Raw genomic sequence first — 24,449 nt, 5'->3', positions numbered from 1 at the left:
TTCCATAGAACATAAACAAAGTTCAATAAAGTGCACTGGCTTTCTAGGAAACAAAACACTAACACTATGTAGGTGAAGTACCTTTGCCGAACTAACTAGCAAAGGAGCTCATAGATGCAAGCAGTTTGTAATACCTCAATTGATTGGATGATCCAAGCCATGAAAAACTCACTGGTAATGTTCACTAATCGGATGGTAAAACAATCTTGTTACTAAAATCAAATCACCCATCCATTTAAAGTAAAATGTAGGTGATTTTTTGCATAGTTGGACCATCAAACTCAATCTGGGTTTTGGGTAGTGGCCAATCCAAGAGGTGGCCATTCTAATAGACAGATAGAACCTAGAAGCGCCTTCACAAATGAGTGTTGATGAAGGTTAAGACAACAACATGGTGAAAGTTAACAACCAAGATAAAATGATTAAACTGACAAAATTACATCTTGACATGAGAATTCCATGTATCAGGTCCAGGAGTGTCCCAAGCATGGACACAAACACATATTAACATGGTACAATTTGAAAAATGGCATCCATGTTGCGTAGCATTGCCCCATGGAAGAGATAGTATTGCCACTTTCTCGAAAATGGATAAATTAAATAGAACAGAAGATCTTACAGTCAACTAGCTAAACATACTACAAATTTAGGGTGATATCTACCATTTTGTAATTTCAATCTGATTAATAGTTACAATGGCAATGGCAAGGCACCCAAAATCCCAAGCAGAGCATTGGTTTGTTTGATGTCTGAAAGTGTTTTAAATAGCAAATTGCATGTAACATAGCGTTCACCCCTCTAAAGCGTGATGCGTAAGCTATAAGTGTGTAGCATAAGCTACACACTACTTCCAATTTTTTAATGAAATTTGCACTTGGTTGCACCAAATAACTGATGATATTTGGTGCAACCAAACATAACCTAAACTAGTAGAAAATAGGACAACAATTAAGCACAAAAATAAAGAAAGAGCAAACTGATTTAGTACAGTAATTTATATTATTTTGCTAAAATCATTGAAAAAATAACTATTTTTATTGAAAGTAGAAAAATGTTACAAATCGTTCAAAACATGAATTGATTTTAATGTTTTAGTGAAAATTCACTCTTATTTTAAGCCATGTAGAGTGTAGCACAGGCTATGTAGCGTGGAGTGTGTGCAACTTAGCTTGTAGCGTAAGCGACACAGAACTTAAGCTATTTTTTGTGAGCTACAACCAGTGTTTTAAATATCGATGATATCGGCTGATATATCCCACGATATATCTTGTATCCCACCTGTACGATACGAAATGCACAAGTAGTGCGATATATCTCACATGTTTGATCCAGTGAGCATTTTCAATTTTCAATTCTTTTTTTCTGTAAATCATGTTAAATCAGTGTCAAATTGTTATAAATCCATGATTTTTTCATGTTTTGTATGAAAAATCTTAGATTTGGAGCTTCGATTTCGAGATTTGGAGGAGATGAGCCAAGTTGATGAAAATTGAAAAAAAACAAAATTTCTCAATTTCTCACAAATCGGTTGCAATCTTAGTGTCCAAACATAAATTCAAACATGTATGTAACCTAATTTAGTAATTCTTCTTTCGTTTTTTAATGTATTGCTTGTGTTTCCACATATTTTTCTTACATTTATAAATTATATGAATAGACTTTGAATATACTTGCATCAATTCAGTTCGACAACGCATAGATTAGGACTCCATATAAAGAAAACCCATTTTGTGTACTCGTTATTTTTAAATATTTTGATTTATAAGTGTGTATTGATGTCTTTTTTTAACAATCACTGAAGTTTCATTGAAAAATTCGACCAATTTCCCAATGTTTCCAACAACATCGGTACATTATGCGATACAACTGATATATCCCATGCGATAACTGATATGTATCCATATCCCAAGAATGCGATACATAACGCGATACCGATATTTCAAACATTGGCTACAACGCGTCAATGCTAAGCTACGCTACATAGTGTAAGCTACACACTACAAACTGTAAGGTATTTGAAACACTGGTCTGAAACAAAACAAGTTTGGAGCTTGACAAGCTTACAAGATGGAAAGATGCTCGAGATCTGTAAACACATCTCCAACCGACATGGAGAGTGAATTGTGGCTGGCATTCCTGCAAGGTTCTTGCTGTTAAAAAATGGTGTAGGGCGGCAAAACCATCAACATTCCCTTAATAAAATAAATAAATAAACAAATAAAGACACTGCTACAGCATTCAAGACAAGCAACTCACAAGTAATTGAGGGCAACCATATTGGAAATGGAGTAAGGAAGATTTCCACTGAAATTGTTGCTTGCAAGATTTCTGCATTGTTGAAGAGAGAGAGAGCACTTCAATAAATGGAAAATAAGGAGTCCCAAATGAGAGTTCTTGTTTCAAATTTTGCAATTGGGGAAACAGGATCCAGAAAGCTGATCACAATAGCTGGGATGATGATGAAATGCCAAGGGATTATGAGGCAAAGAAACAACATCATAGAATAGAAACATTACAGGTATGTAAGATTTGGTGGTAACTGATACGGGATCGTGTCATGTATATTGTTGTTGCTAAGATCCCTAACCAAAAATAAAAAATAATAATAAATAAATAAATAAATAAAATAAAACAAATAAGAAATAGCGAAATGTTATTGTATTTATCTGTGGAAGGGGAAGAGAATGAATTTCCTCACAGAGTTCTCAAGGAAAAGAGGTTTGAAAGGAGGTATCCCATGGTTCCATTGAGACCAAGCCCAGAAACCTGACTGTTTCAGTAGCAAAAAATGTAATGTTAGCTTAAGGGCAGGTTTTGCTTTTTTATATAATGAAAAGCGGCTGGATATCTTCTTCTTCTTCTTCTTCTTCTTTTCTTTTTGGTATCATAACAATAAGTTAGCCCTTCTCTTCTCTTCTCTTTTCTTTTTCTTTTTTTTTTCTTTTTTTAAATCTTTTTTCTTTTCTTTCTTTTTTTTTTTTCCTTTTTTTTTTTTTTTTTTTGGTTTGACCCAACAAGATAGCTGCATTGTAGTGACCAGATATTTAAAAATAACTAAAATGTTGAAAGACAACAGAACATCAAAAAAGGAGACACGCACATGGCTATGACAGCTGGCCCTGCACAGGAGATTCCCTTCCATGATTCACCACATGGATCACCACCAGTCGATCTCCATCCAGATAGTTGAAGAGGATTGTTCAGCGAGCTGAAGATTACCTCAAGGGCCTGAACTGAAAATTAGAAGATGATAACTTCAGTGCCTGAAGACTAGAAGGAACTTGGGATGATCCCAGCTGCACAGAATTGTATTACAGTAACGACTGTTCGGTTGAAAGCTCAGTTCCACATGATTTTCTTAATCCACATGGGCACAGAAAATACAGTGAATAATTATAATATTTCAAGACATGATCACAACTGTGAAAGGGTTAACCAACCAGGACTTGGAAGAATACATGATGCTTGACCAAATTAAATGGGATCCTGAGGGAGCCCACATTTCTAATGATCTGGCCATTCATCTGGTACTGGTAGGACCTATCATGCCCCAAAAATATTTCCCATTGACCTCGGTAGACATTTCTTTCCATGAATGCCAACAGTTGGCTAAACCATCCATTTGCAGGCCACCAGTTGGTAGGTTAGCATTGTCCAAGGAGAGCAACTTTGGAGCATAGCCAGTACATTAGTGGGAACAGCAAAGATAACTAAAATGTGGGTATGCCTCCACAGTTACTGGGCTAGCCAAAAGCATCCATTTGATTCAGTTCAGCATCATCGGATACCTTACACCTTACGATCCATTTAGACAAGAAAGCTGTTGTCCAACGAGAAAATGCAGTTTATTGCAGACTTCTTTCCAGACTCTACATCTGGGTTTGGTAACACCACCAGAAGCTACTTCTGGCATATTTTCTTACTAAATAGAAGCTATTCTAAAGTGTAGAATGCCTTCTATTTTGAAAGTGAAACGCACTTTAAATGTTCTGAATTTTGATAGGCTACTACTGAATTCCCGCACTTTGAGAGAAACCTTAAGTCTCAAACTCTTTCCCTTTCGAAGCATACTTTCAAGCTACTTCTGGCATATTTTCTTACTAAATAGAAGCTATTCCTAGTTCCATCATCCATCATCTCGAAAGTCTTTCCTAAAATGATATATCATGAGGTGCCATTCTACACAGAAATCAGCAAGCTCTATGGCATTTAATTTTACAAAAATGCCAATTCATTCACTTAGAGAAAAAGGAAAACACAGACAGTTCGCCAACATTTTTTTTTTTCAAATGGCGGTGACTCATCATCTGTGCGCGGTGCATTCATGCTCGTCAATGCAGATCACCCATTGGGGAAAGACGTCCTCACAATCAAAAGAAAAGAAAAGAAAAAATTGGCAATCATCCATATCCAACAGTTGACATCAGATGGTCAAGATCACACAACCAGGCCGGTTTTGGGGAATCGGCCTCAGAGTTTGGCAATCAGATCTTCCAGGCACCAAAGACCACGATCCAACACTATTTACAAAACGAACTCCCAAATAAAAATGGCAATGGCAGCAGTATAACAAAGGAATGATCTGATAGCAAAAGGAGAAAGAAAGATTACCATCAGAGGGATCAGTAGCAGCATGAATCGGTAGCGGAAGAAGAAGTTGGAAAAGAAAGGCAGCTGCCATGAAATGGAATGCGGAAGATGAATTAGAGTTCATTTGGCCGGACCCGAGGTCGTTTTCCTTGTTTTCGGACGAGCTCGGATCTTCTGACGTCTCTGTCTTACGCAAGGAAAATGAGAAGGAGAAAGAGAGAGAGATTCGAAGGGTGGGAGTGTCGGCAAAGGAAGACAGAAGGAAGCAGTAAAGGCAGAAGACAGAGTGGCAATAAAAGAGAAGGTGTGGGGTTGGTGATTTTCAAGTGAGCAGGTAACACGAGAAGACCGTTCTGTTCTGTCTTTAATTTTTTTTTCTTTTTTTTCTTCTTCTTCTTCGGTCCACTTGCAATGGACTTGGATTTGTAGTAACCCCTCCTAGTACCGACCTCGGTTTTGGAAAAGCTACGGCCCACCATAATGGATGCGTTTTATCCACTCCGTCTATCCATATTTCCAGTTCATATCAATCTAAAAATGAGGAGATCTCTAACTAAGGTGGACCACACCACTGGAAACAGTGGTGATTGAACGCCCACAGTTAAAAACTTACCGGGGCTAAAAAAGTTTTAGATAAAATCACCCAGGCCGGTGTGACCTAGTAAACAGGTTAGGATGGAAAATAAACAGTACCGTCGGCCTTAAGAAGTTTTTAATGGTGATTGTTCAATCACTACTATTTCCTATGGTGTGGTCTACTCGAGAATTAAATTTATTTCTACTTTTTTTTTTTTTTTTTTTTGCCATGTCCTAAAATGAGCTGAAAAATAGATGAACAGCTTGGATAAGATACATTAATCATGGTGAGCCCTTAAAGCTTTTCAGTACCTAAGTTGGCACAGATGGGCAGTACCAAATCCAAGTCAACTTGCAATGCCCACACGCGTCCCTCGCCTACCATCTCCCGGCACGCACCCACATGAAATGGGATTGCGTACTGAGGTACTCCGTCTCGTACCGAGTAAACTCAGTTGGGCCTACTATGAATGTATGTGGGTTATCCACGCCGTTCATCTGTTATTAAAGATCATTTTGGTGGTTGAGTCCAAAATATAAGTATGCCAAAAGCTCAAGTGGACCACACTAAAGGAAACGGTTGGAATAATGACTTCCACAATTAAAACCTTGCTAGGGCCGAAAGTGATGTCTACTGGTCATCCAACCTATTCATAAGATCACAAAGGTATGGATGAAGGGAAAACACAAATATCAGCTTGATCCAAAACTTCTATAAGCCCAAAGAAATTTTGAACAGGTAGAATTTCAATTCACACTGTTTCCCATGGTGAGGTCCATTTGAGATTTGGATATATTTCATTTTTTGGTTCCAGCCATCAAATTATCTATTAAAATGGATAGACGGAGTAGATAACATATGCATATCACGGTGGACCTCACAGAGTTTACTTACCACGCTTAGCGTAATGAGTTAGTACGCAATCCGCTTCACCCACATGCGCCAGCGGGAGCCATAGGTGCAATATTCAATCCTTCCATCCGCCCATCTGATGGGAACGTGTTAGGTGAGGCCAACATGGTAAGGCCTCAGCCAGGCGGGTTTTGAATAGGTTGTAGGTACTAAGGTCGAGTACCTGCTCAGCTAACTTAACATTGGGCTGGCCCAATCAAATCAAGTCGCATCCGGGCCTTATTATGTTCGGGCCTTGAACCGAAAAATAAGACAGATCAGAGACCACACTGCAAAGAGATGTAGGGGATTGAACGTCTACTGGTGAAACCCTTTCGGAGTTACAGAAGTTTTGAATCATTATAATATTATTTTTTCATTTTCATCCAGGTCTGTGTAAATTTATGAACAGAATGGATGGAAAATAAATGCTACGTGGGCCTGCGAATGTTTTAACAGGGAGAATCATTCTCCCTACTGTTATTCCTGATGTGGTTTAGTTAAGCTTTGTATATGAATCATTTTTGATATCATACTAAAAAATTATTTCAAAAAATGGATAAACGGTGTGGATATAATAAAGACTTCATTTCGGGGACATGTAACTTTGATCTCCGTTGAACCGTTCGTACAACTCGAGCTCGAGGAGCTGCAACGCTCGTCTTCACACCTGATATATCGCTGATGTGCGGTACACCAGCCAATCCACTTCCTATCTGGTGACCCAAAATGCTGGGATGTGACTGGATGGGGTCACCAGGCATTCCTCCATTTCACTGGACAGATCCAACGATGATTATATTCTCATCTATGGAGATGGACAATTGGGGAATTCATGCAGCCGGAGCTTCGTTGGGCCACCCTCGCCCATCCGTACATGAGGCAGATCCGATACTCTAAGTGGGTCCACATCACAGGAAATCCCGCCAATTAAATGCCCACATTGAAAACTTCCGGGACCACACAAGTTTTGAATCGAGCTTTTATTTGTGCTTCCCTTCAACCAAATCACTTATATACAGGTTCAACGGTATAGAATCATCACAATGGTCGCTGTAGGTAGGTTTCAACGGGACACGGATTGCGTCCTACCCCGCCCCAACGGTAATCCGTCCGGGCAGGGCTCTGTGGGACCCACCATGATATAAGTGCTTTATCCATGCCTTCCATCTCTTTTATCGGATCATTCTAAAAATGGGGCAGGTGCAAGGCTTAAGTGGACCACAAAGTGGATTGAAGGGGATTAGAGGGGTTTCAAATCCCTTTGGTTGTTTGGCAGCATAAAGCAATTGGGGATTGCCAATCCAGGGAGTTCCCAATCCCCTCTTTGAGGGGTTTGTAATCTTTGAGGGGGTTTGTAATCTAAGATAAGAGCTTGAATTACACCTAAAATCATTTCAATAGTTGTAGGTATAAATGTATGTCACTGTACACTATCATTCTACTAGGCACATGGCCCACTAACAATGACTAGCACTGTCCAAACATTGTTCATATAGATCAACACCGTCCAAATATTGTCCAGCATCGTCCAAACATTATTCATATTAATCAATGATTAAAAATCGTTGGTTAGTCACTCAGACATGATCTTGTGCTTGCGGTCCATCTAAGACTTGGAATTTCATCATTTTTAGGCAAATCATATATTTTAGCGGGCTTATCACAACCATAGTGTCAAAAATTATATATCTCACTAATTGGGGATCTTAAAGTTGATTTAGTAATTAAATTCAAACCCTCATAAATATACCATGTATAGGTATTTTTGAATTAAAGTTGACCCACCATGATATAAGTGCTTTATCCATGCCTTCCATCTCTTTTATCGGATCATTCTAAAAATGGGGCAGGTGCAAGGCTTAAGTGGACCACAAAGTGGGAACGTCCACCGTTAAAACTTTTTGGGAGCCGGAGAAGTTTCGGATCAACTTGATATCAGTGTTTTCACTTCATCGACATCTACATGACATTATGAATAGGTTGGATAGTAAAAAAAATATCACAGTGGCCCTTAGAAAGATTTCAACAGTGGGTGTCATTATCACTACAGCTTCCTTTCCTGTGGTCCATTAGAACTAAGTACTTGCCTCATTTTTAGGATTATATGTTAAAATGATCTGAGAAAATAAATAAACGGTGTGAATAAACCACTTACATCACGGTAGGGTCCACATAGGTAGGACGCAATCAGCAGTTGAAATGGGAAGCGGATTGCGTCCTACCAGCAGGGAATCCGTCCAGACAGGGCTCTGTAAGGCCGACCATGGTGTAAGAGTCTTATCCACACCGTCCATACCTATTAGCAGATCATTTTATGGCATGATCCAAAAAATGAAGCAGGTCCAGATCTCTGGTGGATCACATCAAGGGAAACAGTGATGATAATGACACCCACCATTGAAACCTGTCTAAGGGCCACTGTGATGTTTTTTTTTACCATCCAACCTATTCATAAGGTCGTGTAGACCTGGATGAAGTGAAAACACAAATATCATCTTGATCCTAAACTTCTGCAGTTCCCAAGAAGTTTTTAATGGTGGTCCTTCAATCCCCACTTTGTGGCCCACTTAATCCTTATTTCTGCTTCAATTTTGAATTCAAACTGTATAATGATCTGTAAATATGGATGGACAGCGTGGATAAGACATTTGCATCACAGTAGCCCCCACAGAGCTCTGCCCGGACGGTAATTCGACCGGGCAGGGTGGGAGGCAGTCCGCTTCCGTTTCAACGCTGGCCTTCTTCATCCTAACTGTTAACCGTGGTGCGGTCTATTTTAGGTTTAGATTTAGCTCATTTTTAGACCCATGTTCTAAAATGAGCTAGCGAAATGGATGGACGAGGTGGATATAACACATACCTTACAGTGGGCCTCTCGAGGCAATCAATGGCTTAGAAAACTTCAGCTAAATTTCTAAGACCTACACCCATTCATCCTACAGACCTGATTCTTTATCGGAAGTATCCAAATAATGGGACCCTCCTGATGGATTGATTGGATTTCATACCCATTTTCTATGTCTAAATTTTGATGGGGAGCAGCCCTGTATACTCGTGCGGTTTTGCAAAAATGTACCCCAGCGAAAAAACAAACGTATAGTCCTCAGAATCACGTGAGATATTATAGATAGCTTACAACACTAAAGTCATACCGAAAAAGATGTGATCGTAACTCCTCCTCAAAATGTATTGGTTTAAATAACAAGGCAGTCAACGGCAATCTGGAGTTTAGGACAGTCCTATTAATCTGATAAATTGGGTTTACTCCCCATGTCGATAGAGAGGCCACTATTGCAGCAGTTTGGACGGAGGTACATCATTCGTAGGTGAACGTTGTTATGTGTGAAACCGATTGCCCGGTGATATCCACTTTGTTCATCCGTTTTGAAAGACCACAAGAGGACATGATTCTAAAAATCAGGCAGATCCAAAACTTCATGTGGACCATTCCACGCAAAACGGTGGGGATTGAATGCATGGCAGTGACAAAAGTTCCGTGTCAGGATGATATTTGTTCCTACAATTTATCTTAGTGGTAATAATTCTATGAATAGTTTCGATGGCATATAAACATCATGGATCGGTTTCAACTGTTGGTGTGGCCCACATGAGTTATGAATGGACCTTATATTTAGAATCATATTCTATTAGTCTTTCAAAACAAATAGATATAGTAGAGTTGCAAAGGAAATCTCTATCAGCCCCACACAGCCCTAGGCACAAAGATATTTGCCTGGGGTCACACGCAATCCGCTCCTAATTTGATGTACACCGAGCGCCGCTGATAAACTCTTTGAGACCCACTGTGATGTGTGTATGTTATCCACGATGTCCATCCCTTTTACCAGCACATTTTATAGCATAATCATAACATTAAAGCATACTCAAAGTTCAAGTAGACCACACGACAAGTAATAGTGAAATTTGAAGGGCAACGGGTGGAAACTTTTTGGGGGCTAGAGAAGTTTTGCATCAAGCTGATATTTGTGTTTTCCCTTCATCATTGGCTGTGTGACCTTATGAACAAGTAAGCGACAGCTTAAACATCATTGTGGGCCATACGGAGGTTTTAATGGTGGACTTCATCATACCCATTGTTTCCTATGGTGTGGTCCACTTGAACTTTGGGTATGCTTCAATTTTGGACTTATGCCCTAAAATGAACGGGTAAAATAGATGAACAGTGTGGATAAGACATACATTATTAGGCCCCATGGAGTTTACACCATATGCTACAGTTGAGTTACTGCAATCCATGTCTGGATTTAATTGGGCTACATGCCACTATTAGAGATGATGTGGTCCAATATATAATCAACAGAACAACTTTCAAATATGTGTTGTATAGCCCATCTCTGAGAACTACACGTAGCCCAAGCAAATCCCATAATGTCCACCAAGCAATCTGCTGCCAGTTGTGTATGCTTTGAATCCATGCTATTCTAGAGCAATCTGCTACCGGTTGTGTATGCTTTGGATCCATGTTATTATAGAGCATCCGTGTTTACTATGTGCAAGTTAAGCATCTCATTCTCAATGGGTACATCAACATCTAAATAGCATACGTCCACGTGGCCTGTAGATGCACTCCTGCAAATTAAAATTACAATAGGATACAACAGGACTTTAGCTGTTGAATCTATTTATCAAACCATTTATACAATCAATCTCACTTGATATAATTTAAAAACTCCTTGATAATTTAGCCTTTTAGACTTAAATATGGAAGGCTATCATGCCCTCTGTGATCAAAGGATTATGAGTTTTAATGGGTGCTTCCATTCAAGAGGAGTCATATCACATAAACAATTAGGATCGATGAAAACAATCCAAATTCAATAGCTAAAATCCCAACATACAGTATTATAAAAGGTCGGGATATATTCAAGTAAACCTCCAGACACCTAACCCATATATAGAGGTGTGCATTTGTGACCCGATCCGACCCAATCCGGCCCGTTCCAAACAGAACCGACGGCCAAGATCGGGCCTGATTGGGTTGGGATTTCTAGATCCGATCTTTTTTCGGGTCGGGTCCGGATAGACCTTTGTCCGGACCGATCTGACCCGGATACCCGAACCGAATGGACCCGACCTGAACCGAACAGACTTGGACCGAACGGCGGGCGGGTAGTATAAAATATATTTTTTATTTTTTTTACCCTAACTTTTCTAACCCTCTTTTTTCTTACCGACTTTCCCTTGTGGCCAGCTCAGGACTTGCTTCCCTCTTATCTCGAATTCTCGTTCTACGGTCAGCAATTCCTCTCCATTCCCACCTTGTCCTCCTTCGAAGACAAGTCACCGGAGAACAAACAGGCTTCTTCGCTGGAGCAAAAAGGAGAAGATGTGTGCTTTGTGGAGAAAGAAAGAGGAGAGGGTTTCTAGGGTATTTGAGACGAGAAGAGATGGGATTTCGAGGGTTTGCAGTTTTGGAGGCGAGGAGCCGGGTGAAGGAATCTAGAGTGGAGAAGATGAAGATGAGGAAGAAGAAGAAGAGACGATGAAGGCTTCCGTTGCTCCAGAGAGATGGGATGTTTTGGGTCTTGGACAGGCCATGGTATTATTTTTCCTGTTCTTTTTTTCATTTTTTTTTCTTTGATTTGTCTTTGAATTATTTTTGCTAGTTCTTTATGGGATTTGACATTGACACCCCCCTATTGATAGATACGCCTTTTGTATTCTTCTTATGGTAAGATAATAGTACAAGTCTGTATTGTTGTGTTACCTAAAGGAAATGGCAATAAAACCAGTATATAAACAAAGGTGCATTTGTTGTATTTGTATTTGTTGTATAGAAACCAGTGTTACCGTAACTGCGTGGGGCCCAAATTGATGTATTTGTTGTATATCAACACTGTCCATCTTTTTTTCCATATCATTTTAGGACAAGATACCAAAATTCAAGAAGATTCAAATATCAGGTGAACCATTCCACTAAAAACAGTGATGAATGACCATTAAAACCTATTTGTACGCCACAGAAGTTTTCGTACAGAAGGAAAACAACTGATCCGAACCTGGCCCAATCCGATCCAACTCGGTTTTCCTGACCGAGTCAGACTCGGATCGGTCCAGGGCAGCATGTGTTAGGATCGGATCGGGTCAGATGACCCGGACTCGGTCCTGGATCGGTCCGAGTTCAGGTCAGGCCATGCAGAACTCGGACCGAGTCGAGTTGGATCCAATCCGATTCGACTCGGTCCGATGCCCAACTCTACCCATATAATAAGAGTCCAAATCAATCAACCATCTTGTATGAGAATGGCTAGTAAAAATCAACCAATGGTTCTGACCCATCTACGTTGAGGCCAGCAAAGCAGACATTCAAGGGGCGTTTGGATTGTAAGTCACTTAAGATAAGCTACTTATGCCCAAGTAGCTTATCTTGGTTTAAGTTCATTTTAAGTAAAAAAGTTACTAATAATATAATAATATGTGAATGCTGTTCTTTTGGATGAAAGTTTCACTTACATGCCAAGCAACACTTGGGAAAAGAAAAAATACACGCGAGAAAAAGAATTCCTGACAAGGGTGGATTTAGGTTGGGCCAAAGCTATAGATCAAAGAGTTGGATGCTACTTATTCGATTGGGAACCATTCAAAATTGATTTGATTCAACACATTCACCCCAACTCAGGCAACTTATGACTAGACTTGGGTCGGAACGAGTTTGGACAAGTCTTTGTTTAAAAGTATGGTCAAGGCCAACCTGGTCTCAACACATTTGGGGCCGTTTGAATAGCTCATTATGGACCTACATATAGATTATAAAAATAATGCATTTTAACATAATGCGTTACACTTATAAGGCGTTTGGAACACTCAATTATAATTATAATCTTAAGTAATTATACATGCATTAGGACTTATTTTCTTAATTTCTACAAACCTAATTAGAATTATAAGTTGAAGTCATTCCATGCATTACTTTCTCCCACCATGACAATCTCATTTCTCATCTTTGTGATCTCCCATTTCTCTAATCCTCTTGCTGGTAGTTTTAGGTCAAGTTTCGGTGGCTTGAGGCTAGATGGTAGAGGCTTTGAGTCTGCTAGGGGCAATTTTTCAAAGCTTAGTCTCTATCAATTAGTTTCATATACCAACTCAAAATTTAGTAAAGCACTTATAATATCCAATATTATGTGATCGTCAGAATCCATAAAAGTGAGCAATACAAGCTTCAAAGGGGTACGAGTGTGTCAATCATATTTACCTCGTGGATCTCATCTACATCCTCTGGTTGTTTGTAGAGATTAAACCCGTTCTCTTCCAATGTTATGTTCCTAAAGGATAACTTCATCACTCCATTTCGGCAATTGATTATAGCATTTAAAGTGGCCAGAAATGGGTGTCCTAAGATGATAGGAATTTGAGTGCTAATGTTTATGACCGACTGTGTGTCTAGGATAATAAAGTCTACTGGATAGTAGAACTTATCAACCTGGATTAACGCATCCTCAACTACCTCCCTCGGTATATGAATAGATTAGTCAATGAGTTGTAAGGTTGTCTTGGTGGGTTTTAATTCACCAATCCCCAATTGCTCGTATACTGAGTAGAGTATGAGGTTAACACTTGTCCACAAGTCTAGCAAGACTTGTTCAATTCAGAATTTTCCTATGATATATAAGATCATAGGGCTACCCGGGACTTTATATTTTGGGGGAGCATTTTACTTGATAGTCACACTCGCTTGTTCCGTAAAAAGGCTTTATTTTGCACATTTAATTTTCGTTTAACTGTGCAAATATTCTTACGAAACTTGGCATATGAGGGAATTTGCTTAATCACGTCCAACAAGGGAATGTTGATTTTAACTTGTTGAAAATTTTCCAAGATGTAATGATGCTCTGATGGGTATTTCGATAAGACAAGACATTGGGGGAATGGAGTCACCAGCTTATACTCTTGCACAGGCTCTTTATCACGTGGAATAGGGCTCGGTCCATCATCATCCTTGGATTTATCTAAATCTTAGTGTGTCGGCCTTCATCAGGGTAGTCTTGTCTATTTCCTTTCCACTTCTAAGAGTGGTGATCGACTTGGCTTTTCCACATGTGAGTTATGAGGATTTAAATCAATCACTTTGTATTGTGCTTTTGGATTAGGCTGAGGTTGGGCCGGAAAGGTCCCTTTCTCCCTTATAGTCAAGTGTGATTCAATCCTCAAAACTGACATTTTGAGATCATTTATGGCCTGCATGGTGGTCTAATTAAATTGCATTTTCCCTTGCATAAATGTTTGCAGTGTGTCCTTAAGGGTCATCTTTTGTGGTTACACTTGTGGTGCACTTTGAGGTATATGGGGAGGTCCTTGGGGAGGAATGCTTGCATTAGTGGTTGGCTCATTTTTTCAACTGAAGTTAGGATAATTCCGTTAGTTAAGATTGTACGTGTTAGAGTTCGAAGCACTAAATGGGTGTTGGTAAACATTCATGGCATTCACTTGAGCTTGCAACACATCTTAAAAAGTTAGGATTGTAGGACAATCATTTGTAAGGTGTGCATCACTCTCACATATGCCACATGCACTTTCCATAGTCGCATTGGTGGGTTGGATCTATTTCTTCCTTAATTCTATGGCCGCAACTTTTTGAGTGAGACACGTGTCACGCCCCAAACTTGGAAAACGGGCTCACAAAATTTCTGATTGCCGAATCCGGCGCTGACAGCTTCTATAGTACCCCATTCTCGGATTCCAGCACTTACATGCCAGATTCCGATCCTGGGATCCTACAAGGAGGATTTTCAGTATGATTTTTTTTTTTGTAATGAAGCATAACCACAAGCATAACCAAGTCACAAAACAACATCACCGCATATCCACTATATCAAAAACTTTAAGTACAACGCGTATGAAAGGGAAATACAATATAATGAAAGTAACAGAAACTCCAGAAGCTCGGCTGCACACTCGAAGCTCAACGCTGCTGTAACCTAACGCCACCTGCACGCATCCATCGTGCATAAGCTTATAGAAATCTTAGAGGGTGGTGAAAGTGTGTGTAAGGTGAGTGCCAAGTGTACAATATCAGAATAATGTGAAAATATGCGGTAAGTCCATGAATGCTATCAGCTATACCAAAGCTATGTGATGCAAGGCATGAATGTCATCGGTCATACCAAGGCCATGCGATGCGAAGCCTATGTAGCCAAATGTCATATGCGAGATGTAAAGCAAGCGTGCCCGTACTCATCAAGTACACATATCAGTACAGTTTCTCTCTGGATATCACCAGGGTCTAGTACACTCACACTGACTGCCTCCTCCCTAGCTGCACAACCAAGCAAGTAGAAAAGACCTCACTACCCTCCTACCAGTAGTATACTAATGTCTACCCATCTCGTTGATAACAGACCCATTTAGGAGATGGTCAAACCCACCCTAACTTATAGCCCCCTCACTCGGGCGGATAAGGCCACACCCCCTTCCAACCGACTATAACATGGTGGGAGACGTGGCCTACTGGTATTCGGAACTCAGGCGCTCATGTATATCCACTCGGTCTAGACATTGGTGCGTCTCCTAGCCATGAAAGTTTAGGGACTCTCACCCATGAACATCCAACGTGCCCAGATACTTGAACCAAACATTTTCGGTGTCCCATCTGGTCATCCATGACATGCCTGTGGAGGCCACAACCCTGATGTCGCTAGGGCGTGCAGTGAATCACGACACACAATGCAAAATACATGAGTCACACTGTCAGTCATGCAGCAATCTCGCGCGTACCACGTGCTCATGTGAGGCACTCCGTCTTATAAGGAGTCCCGTAAATGTCTCAGCCCAACGGCTTATGCTATGATCAAACATTCCTCATATTAAGCATACATATGATGCGTATGCGCATAAATCATGGAAGTGTACTAAGCATGTTATAAAGTAATGAACTATCCTTACACCGAAGATGGGCTTAAACGGCCTACACATAACCAATATGGGCCTATCAATAAGCCTTAAGGAGAGTTACAATGCGGACATTTAACCAACATTGTACTCACAATGTGGGCATTAAACTATCATTGCTCCCAAGGCATGGCCCGCCATAAAACATCATTACACAAACCATGGGGAATCACACATTTCAATGGACCTATATAAATCTCATTGGGCCTCGACCCATAGGCCTCAGATACATCAAATGGGCCGCCTCATATAGGCCTTATATAAATCAAGTGGGCTGCATCAATGGGCCTTATGTACATTGCAATGGCCCATATCCCATGGGCCTTTGAAAATATCACAATGGGCCTTGTAACATGGGCCTCATATATATATCAAAGTGAGCCTCAACAATGGGCCACAAATACATCGAATGGGCCTATTCACATGGGCCTTATGTATATCAGATGGGTCACACCAATTGGGCCCCATATGTACATCAAATGGGCCACAACCCAAATAAGAGTGGTGATAAGGATTTCCACCATTTAAAGTTCCTAAAGCCCATCATAACATATGTTTCTCATCCAACCTATTCATAAATTAACATAGTGATATATGAAGTGGAAACAAATAACAGTTTAATAGGAAACTTGGCCCTTAGAAATTTTGAACGGTGGACATCCTTGTCCACTACCTTAGATGGTGGGGTCCACTTGGATTATGGATCTGACTCATTCTTCGTCCCATGCCAAAAAAAATTATCTTTCAAAATGGTTGGACGAATTGGATGCAACACATGCATCATGGTGGGGATTCCACATGAAGGCCCACCATCATGTATATTATATATAATATAATATATAATCTATATATAGTATATGTATACAATATTATACACACACACACACACGCACACACACACTCCGTCCCACACGTGGGGGTGGGTCCCACCGTCTAGTGTGGACAATGTGGATAGAACACATAAATCATGGGGGGCTTCCACCATCCACGGTCAGTGGACGGTGTGAATGAAACGCATACATCACTGTGGGTCCCACGTGGGGCCCACCATAATGCTTATTTGCAATCCAAACCATTAGTAAGGTCACACGAACCTGAATGAAAAGGGAAAACAAATCTCATCTTGATCCAAAGCTCCTGTGACCCAGAAAAAGGGTTTCAATGGCGGTCGTTCAATCTCATTATTTCTTATGACGTGGGCCACCTGAGTCTCAGATAGGGCTGATTTTTGGGGATGGCCCACAGCCCTAAGGGGCCCACATAATGAACAGAGTGGATATACAACACACATCATGATGGGGCCCACGGCTGGGACCATGGGTCCCTGCTCGTCCTCCCTCCCGCCAGCGCAGTAGGCACTACATGTGCCTCTAACAGCAGCAGCATCTGCTGCACACACACACACACACACATATGTTTGAAAACCTGTTTCTCAAGGTTTTTCACAGGTGGGGCCCATATCAACAAAATCCACCCTACTCATTGGCTTTAACTGTTCAATACAGACCAAACGAGCCCAATATTGGGCATGTTTCAAGGTAAAGAAAAAGCAGGGTGGTTTTCAACGGTAGAAACCACTGTTTTATATGCTATGGCCCGCCAGAAGATTGGATGGACTTCATTTTTTGGCTCAACACCTAAAATGGACCGAGTAATGGAATAGACGGCGTCGATTGAATACATACATCAAGGTGGGGCCTGAATGAGTGGCCCTCTCCAAAAGCTAAGAAAATAAGCTTTTACTATATTTTTTTGGTTGTTGGTCAGTACACCCACTGACAGCTCATACTCCATTGATGTCCAGCGTCCAGGGTTTTGGGATACAACACATATTAAGGTGGGCCCCACCATCAGATGTGTTGTCCAGGTGGGCCACCATATGCACGGATGGTGTGGGTACAACACATATATAAAGTGGGCCACACCTACAATTGGCTTGGATAAAATACATGTTCCATGGTGGGGCCCATCCGGATGGGCCACACGGCCACATTATCACAAGAAAATGAAGGAGAGAGGGAGATAGAAGAGAAAAACACGCGATGATGGAGGGACCCCGACACTATGGGCCCTCCCTTTCAAGCATTCAATCATACATCAAGTGGGTCCCATTGCATGTGGGCCCACCAAATCAAAGATCAACCGTGGAGATCCCTTCTCCACCAAGATGTAAGGTCTAGATGACCCTTTTTTTATACTAGAAAGTAAACATCATGATGGGGTCCATGGAGAATGGCCCCATCATGGAATGATAATAAAATCAAGTTAGGCCATTGGCCACATCTAAGGTCCCAAGTGAGATCCATACCATCAATCGGTAGGCCTCACTTGGCCCATCATCAAAACATGGAAAGATCTAGCCTAATAAGCACCCACCGTTTGATCTTCCTGGTCCGTTGGAGAGCTGATCTCCTTGTATCTCACTTTGATGGAGGGTGATGAGGTTTGAATGGCTAGGATGATGGATCTTGTGATGGGAATGGGCCACTCTTAACACACTCTTTTCTCTCACTTAGGAATGCATGGACGTCCACATTTTTGGTGCTTGGAATTGTGTGTTGAGAAAGAGAGGGAGAGAGAGGGTTGTAAGGAGAGAGAGTGATGGATGTGAGTGATGGGTGAGGTGATGGTGTACTTGACATGTATGGGTGTGTAAGAGAGAGGGTGAGAGAGTTGACTTAGTGGTTGCTTGACTTGTAGAGAAAGAAAGCATGGGTGTGTGTACTTGACATGAGGTGATTGATTGATGGGACATGTTGTAGAGATTTCCTTGAAATTCGCAATGCGCGGCGTTTTCTTCGGATTGAACGCAGGCTCACATCTTCTGACCTGGGTATCAAATCGGTGCGCGAGACGCGGCGTTGGAACCATGGCGATGGTGCGGTCGCAATGGTACAAGTCTCGGATTAAGCCGACTCAATTCTACAAGATACGACTTAGGGTCGCGCGCAAACGTGATTATAGGTCGCGGATTGCCGGAATTCATTGGGAAGGATCGCGGGAGTTGATAGAATAGTACGAGCTAAGATACGGGTCTTACAGCTCTCCCCATCTAACAAAAATTTCATCCTCAAAATTTATACTACCATCGCACTAAGCATAACTCATAAGGGGATAGGGAACATAACGTCATATATAGTCAAAACACAACATATCATCATAATCAAACACCTAAGAGATGGGGATAACGCCCACGAATCTCAAGCTCTAACTCCCAAGACGCATCATTCATGAGCAATCTAGCAAGACGGTGTAGGGGCCAAGTCACACGAATCATCGACGACTGCTCCTGATGACTGAGGGTCCTGCTGGGCGGCATAAAATCTTCCCTGGGCCTACTGGAGAGGTGCAGGTCCCCTTTGAGGTCTCTGCTGCTACAGAGGAGGTCCCGGAGGCTGGTGCTGCGGTCGTTGCTACGGCTGTGGTGGCTGTCGCGAAGGTGGATGCGGTGCCCTCGGTTGCTGCTGCTGCGGATGGGGATACTCGTGCACGCAATGTCCTGACCTACCACATCCAAAGCAGGTACCTGCGAACGGTCCCAAAGGTGGTGCTAGGGGTGCCACTGGTGCTCGGAATGCTGGGCGGGTCGTGCGTCGCTGCTGTGGACGATGTTGCTGCCGCTAGGAGCTACTGGAGGGCTCCTTCCTCTTCTGATCTCCCCTCAGGTCATGGGCTCTCTGCAAACTGGCCCAATCTGACTCGTAGATCTGGGCCCTCTCCACGATCTGCTCAAATGTCAGAAGCATGTGTCCGATCACACGACTCCTGAGGGCAGGACGCAAACCGTTCTCAAAACGGTAGGCCTTCCACCCCTCATCATCAACAAGGTAGGTCACAAATCTCGATAGCGGGATGAAACATGCCTCATATTGGGACATTGTCATGTCTCCCTGGACCAGAGTCTCAAACTCCAATGCACGCTACTGGCACACGTGCTCGGGAAAGAACTTCCAGTCAAACCGGTCTACAAAGTCCTCCCAGGTCCACACAAAATCAGTTGCTACAGATAGGGTGATAGATGCCCACTAATGCTGAGCCTCACCTTGGAGAAGGAATACAGCTAATGGAACTCGCTGTTGGGTCATACATCTCATGGTGTCAAATATCTTCTCCACCTCGGAGCACCATATCTCTGCTGCAGTAGGGTCTAGCTCACCTTGGAAACACGGAGGATCGTGCTGTCAGAAGTCCTTGAGAAGGGCGCTCACATGCTCCTGCTCGGCCTCGACTGGTGTAACGTTGGGACACCTACTCTGCCCCTGAAGAATAGCGGTCATCGCCTGAAGCATCTGCTGCACCTGGGTGGCACTCACAAGTACGGTCGGATCTGCACTGGTCTCAGGTAAAGGAGTGGCATCCTCGGGCTGAAAAGTAGAAATATTCAGTGGTGGAGCGGGAGTTACAGGTGGTAGATCGGGAGTCACAGGTGGTGGAGCGGGATTCGCAGGTGGTGGAGCGGGATTCGCTCTTCTAGCCATTACATCCTACAGGAAGGAACAAGGGCCTATCAGCCTTGAGAATTCTCGAAGGCATAAACGTTAAGGGTCTATGTCAAAAAATCGCTAAGTTATTCAGACTTGGAACCTATCCACTCTAAGTTCATAGCAGATATGTGATGTGATCTGAGGTATTTCCAAGTTATGCTCTAATACCAACTTCTGTCATGCCCCAAACTCGAAAAATGGGCTCACAAAATTCTCGATCACAGAATCCGGCACCGACAGCCTACGTAGTACCCCATTCTCGGATTTCAGTACTTACATGCCAGATTCCGATCCTGGGATCCTATAAGGAGGATTTTTAGTATAATTTTTTTTTTTGTTTGTAATGGAGCATAACCACAAGCATAACCAAGTCATAAAACAACATCACCATATATCCACTATATCAAAAACTTTAAGTACAATGTGTATGAAAGGGAAATACAATATAATGAAAGTAATAGAAACTTCAGAAGCTCGGCTGCATGCTCTAAGCTCAACGCTGCTGCAACCTAACACCATCTGCACGCATCCATTGTGTATAAGCTTATAGAAAGCTTAGAGGGTAGTGAAGGTGTGTGTAAGGTGAGTGCCAAGTGTACAATATCAGAGTAATGCGAAAATATGTGGTAAGTCCATGAATGCTATCAGCTATACCAAAGCTATGTGATGCAAGGCATGAATGCTATCGACCATACCAAGGCCATGCGATTGCGAGGCGTATGTAGCCAAATGTCATATACGAGATGCAAAGCAAGCGTGCCCGTACTCATCAAGTACACATATCAGTACAGTTCCTCTCTGGATATCACCGGGGTCTAGCATACTCACACTGACTACCTCCTCCCTAATTGCACAACCAAGCAAGTGGAAGAGACCACACTATCCGCCTGACTAGTAGTCTGCCAATACCTACCCGGCTCGTCGATAGCGGACTCACTTACGAGCTGGTCAAACTCAGCCTAGCTTATAACCCCCTCACTTGGGCGGATAAGGCCACACCCCCTTCCAATTGACCACGACACAGTGGGAGACGCGGCCTACTGTTATTCGGCACTCGGGCGCTCATGTATCCACTCAGTCTAGACGTTAGAGCAACTCCTGGTACCAAAAAGGTTCTGAGATTTTCACCCAAGGACATCTTAAGTGCCTATAATGTTAGAGCCAATATTTTTGGTATCTGATACGACCATCCAGATGTGTCTATGGAGGCCACGGCCCTGATGTCACTAGGGCATGCAGTGAATCACGACACACAATGCGAAATGCATGAGTCACACTGTCAGTCATGCAGCAATTTGGTGCGTATCACACGCTCATGTGGGGCACTCCGTCTCATAAGGAGTCCCATAAATGTCTCAGCCCAACGGCTTATGATATGATTAAACATTCCTCATATCAAGCATACATATGATGCTTGTGCGCATGAATCATGGAAGTGTACTAAGCATGTTATATAGTAATGAACTATCCTTACACTGAAGATGGGCCTAGACGGCCTACACATAACCAGTATAGGCCTATCAATGGGCCCTAAGGAGAGTTACAATGCGGACATTTAACCAATATTGTACTCACAATGTGGGCGTTAAACCATATTGCTCCGAAGGCATGGCCCGCCATAAAACATCATTACACAAACCATGGGGAATCACACATTGCAATGGACCTATATACATCTCATTCGGCCTCGACCCATAGGCCTTAGATACATCAAATGGGCTACCTCATATGGGCCTTATATAAATCAAGTGGGCTGTATCAATGGGCCTTATATACATTGCAATGGGCCATATCCCATGGGCCTTTGAAAACATCACAATGGGCCTCGTAACATAGGCCTCATATATATATCAAAGTGGGCCTTAACAACGGGCCACAAATACACTGAATGGGCCTATTCACATGGGCCTTATGTATATTAGATGGGTCACACCAATTGGGCCCCATATGTACATCAAATGGGCCACAACCCAAATAAGAGTGGTGATAATGATTTCCACCATTTAAAGTTCCTAAAGCCCACCATAACATATGTTTCCCATCCAACCTATTCATAAATTAATATAGTGATATATGAAGTGGAAACAAATAACAACTTAATAGGAAACTTGGCCCTTAGAAATTTTGAACGGTGGACATCCTTGTCCACTACCTTAGATGGTGGGGTCCACTTGGACTATGGATCTGACTCATTCTTAGTCCCATGCCAAAAAAAAATTATCTATCAAAATGGTTGGATGGATTGGATGCAACACATGCATCATGGTGGGGGTTCCACATGAAGGCCCACCATCATGTATATTATATATAATATAATATATAATCTATATAAAGTATATGTATACAATATTATATATATACACACACACACACACACACACCTCATCCCACACGTGGGGATGGGTCCCACCGTCCAGTGTGGACGGTGTGGATAGATCACATAAATCATGGGGGGGTTCCACCATCCACGGTCAATGGACGGTGTGAATGAAACACATACATCACTTGGGTCCCATGTAGGGCCCACCATATTGCTTATTTGCAATCCAAACCATTAGTAAGGTCACATGAACCTGAATGAAAAGGGAAAACAAATCTCATCTTGATCCAAAGCTCCTGTGACCCAGAAAAAGGGTTTCAATGGCAGCCGTTCAATCTCACTATTTCTTATGATGTGGGCCACCAGGGTCTCAGATAGGGTTGATTTTTGGGGATGGCCCACAGCCCTTAGGGGCCCACAGAATGGATGGAGTGGATATACATCACACATCATGGTGGGGCCCACGGCTGGGACCGTGGGTCCCTGCTCGTCCGCCCGCCCGCCAGCGTAGCAGGTGCTGCTTGCTCCTCTGACAGCAACAACGTCTGCTGCACACACACACACATATATGTAACGTCTCAGAAAAATTCATACAAAGACCGAGTACCCCCTCTGGCAGAAATTACCCTAGATCAAAACCTTTAGAAAATTAGGTTAATGTTAGCAAGTGCTAAACTAGAGTGCTTGTGAAATTAGCACTAATCACTTTAAATATGATCTGCAAGACCCAAAATGTGTAGAATCATTGACGCTACATTACCCTAAAATCTAGAATCCATCCTTAAACCTGGTTGCTCTCGGGAGCACACCGAAACTCCGTATTGGACCTAAACCGTACGTCGAAAGTTCGATTACCCCGAAACTATATGGATATGACCGCATTATTGGACTTGACAACCCCCTTTGAAATCAAGTCTTGATTGTATCTAGAAATGTACAACTTGAGCCCGGAGTAAAGTGTGTGAGAAACGTGAAAATATTTAGAAATAAAAATTCAAATTCAAGTAATCTGAGTCGTGTCGCTTGCGAGCCAAATATAAGGATTCCGACAGTCAGAATCTAACCCAAATATACCCTCGGATCAGGAGAAATGTCCCACACATGTCAATGTACTTGTGGCCCTGATCGAGTGACTGTGATCGTTGAACTGAAACTGGTACGCCACGGCTGATCTGTAAATCCGATCGGCCTGACCTTGATCCATGGTCAAGGAGCTTAAGTCCGACCGCACGTGGAAAAGGGGCCACTAGAAGTGCTTCGTTGGACTGGAACAGTCCGTATTTGGATATAACCTAAGTATACCTTGGCCCTGGGGCCATTCCCATCAAACCTGGGCCTATATAAGGACCTTAAACACTTCCTCTCAAATGTCATACGAATTTTTCAAACCTTAAGGGAAAGAAGAGAGAAAAGAGAAGAAGAAAGTGAGGAAGAGAGAGAGAGTGTGAGAGATAGATGTTGGGATCTTTCCCTGACGCACCACGTGCTTAGCCACCACTCTTGTGTCGCTATAAGGGCGATACCAATCCCGTTCATAGGTAAGAAAACCTAACCCTAATCTGTTTTAGGGTTTTAGATAGTGTAAGTTATGAAATAGCTAACCTAATTTATGCTATAGGTTGCCAATCTGCCGTAGATAAAGACTTAGCTTTAAAATTGAGTTCGTTATGAGTCT

General features: G+C 42.1%; 1 protein-coding gene across 3 annotated transcripts in view; it reads right to left on the bottom strand.

Annotated features, from left to right (window-relative positions):
* LOC131228534 (protein STRUBBELIG-RECEPTOR FAMILY 8) overlaps positions 1-4,934 on the bottom strand; it is a 30,714-nt gene extending 25,780 nt beyond the window's left edge. The window contains exons 1-6 of one of the 3 annotated variants that reach the window (XM_058224249.1): positions 4,612-4,934; positions 3,101-3,233; positions 2,699-2,770; positions 2,517-2,582; positions 2,257-2,328; positions 2,065-2,136 (exon numbers count right to left, since the gene is read on the bottom strand). In XM_058224249.1, the coding sequence (XP_058080232.1) occupies positions 2,065-2,136; positions 2,257-2,328; positions 2,517-2,582; positions 2,699-2,770; positions 3,101-3,233; positions 4,612-4,714 (518 nt within the window). In that variant the 5' untranslated portion in view covers positions 4,715-4,934. The remainder of the gene's footprint in view (positions 1-2,064; positions 2,137-2,256; positions 2,329-2,516; positions 2,583-2,698; positions 2,771-3,100; positions 3,234-4,611) is intronic. The other 2 variants (XM_058224251.1, XM_058224250.1) reach the window with 2 other exon arrangements.
* Positions 4,935-24,449: the final 19,515 nt, after the last annotated feature.

The sequence above is a fragment of the Magnolia sinica genome, chromosome 16 (assembly GCF_029962835.1).
Source record: "Magnolia sinica isolate HGM2019 chromosome 16, MsV1, whole genome shotgun sequence".
Classification (NCBI taxonomy): domain Eukaryota; kingdom Viridiplantae; phylum Streptophyta; class Magnoliopsida; order Magnoliales; family Magnoliaceae; genus Magnolia; species Magnolia sinica.
Note: the sequence above shows the minus strand (reverse complement) of the source record. Positions and strands in the feature narration are given on the sequence as shown.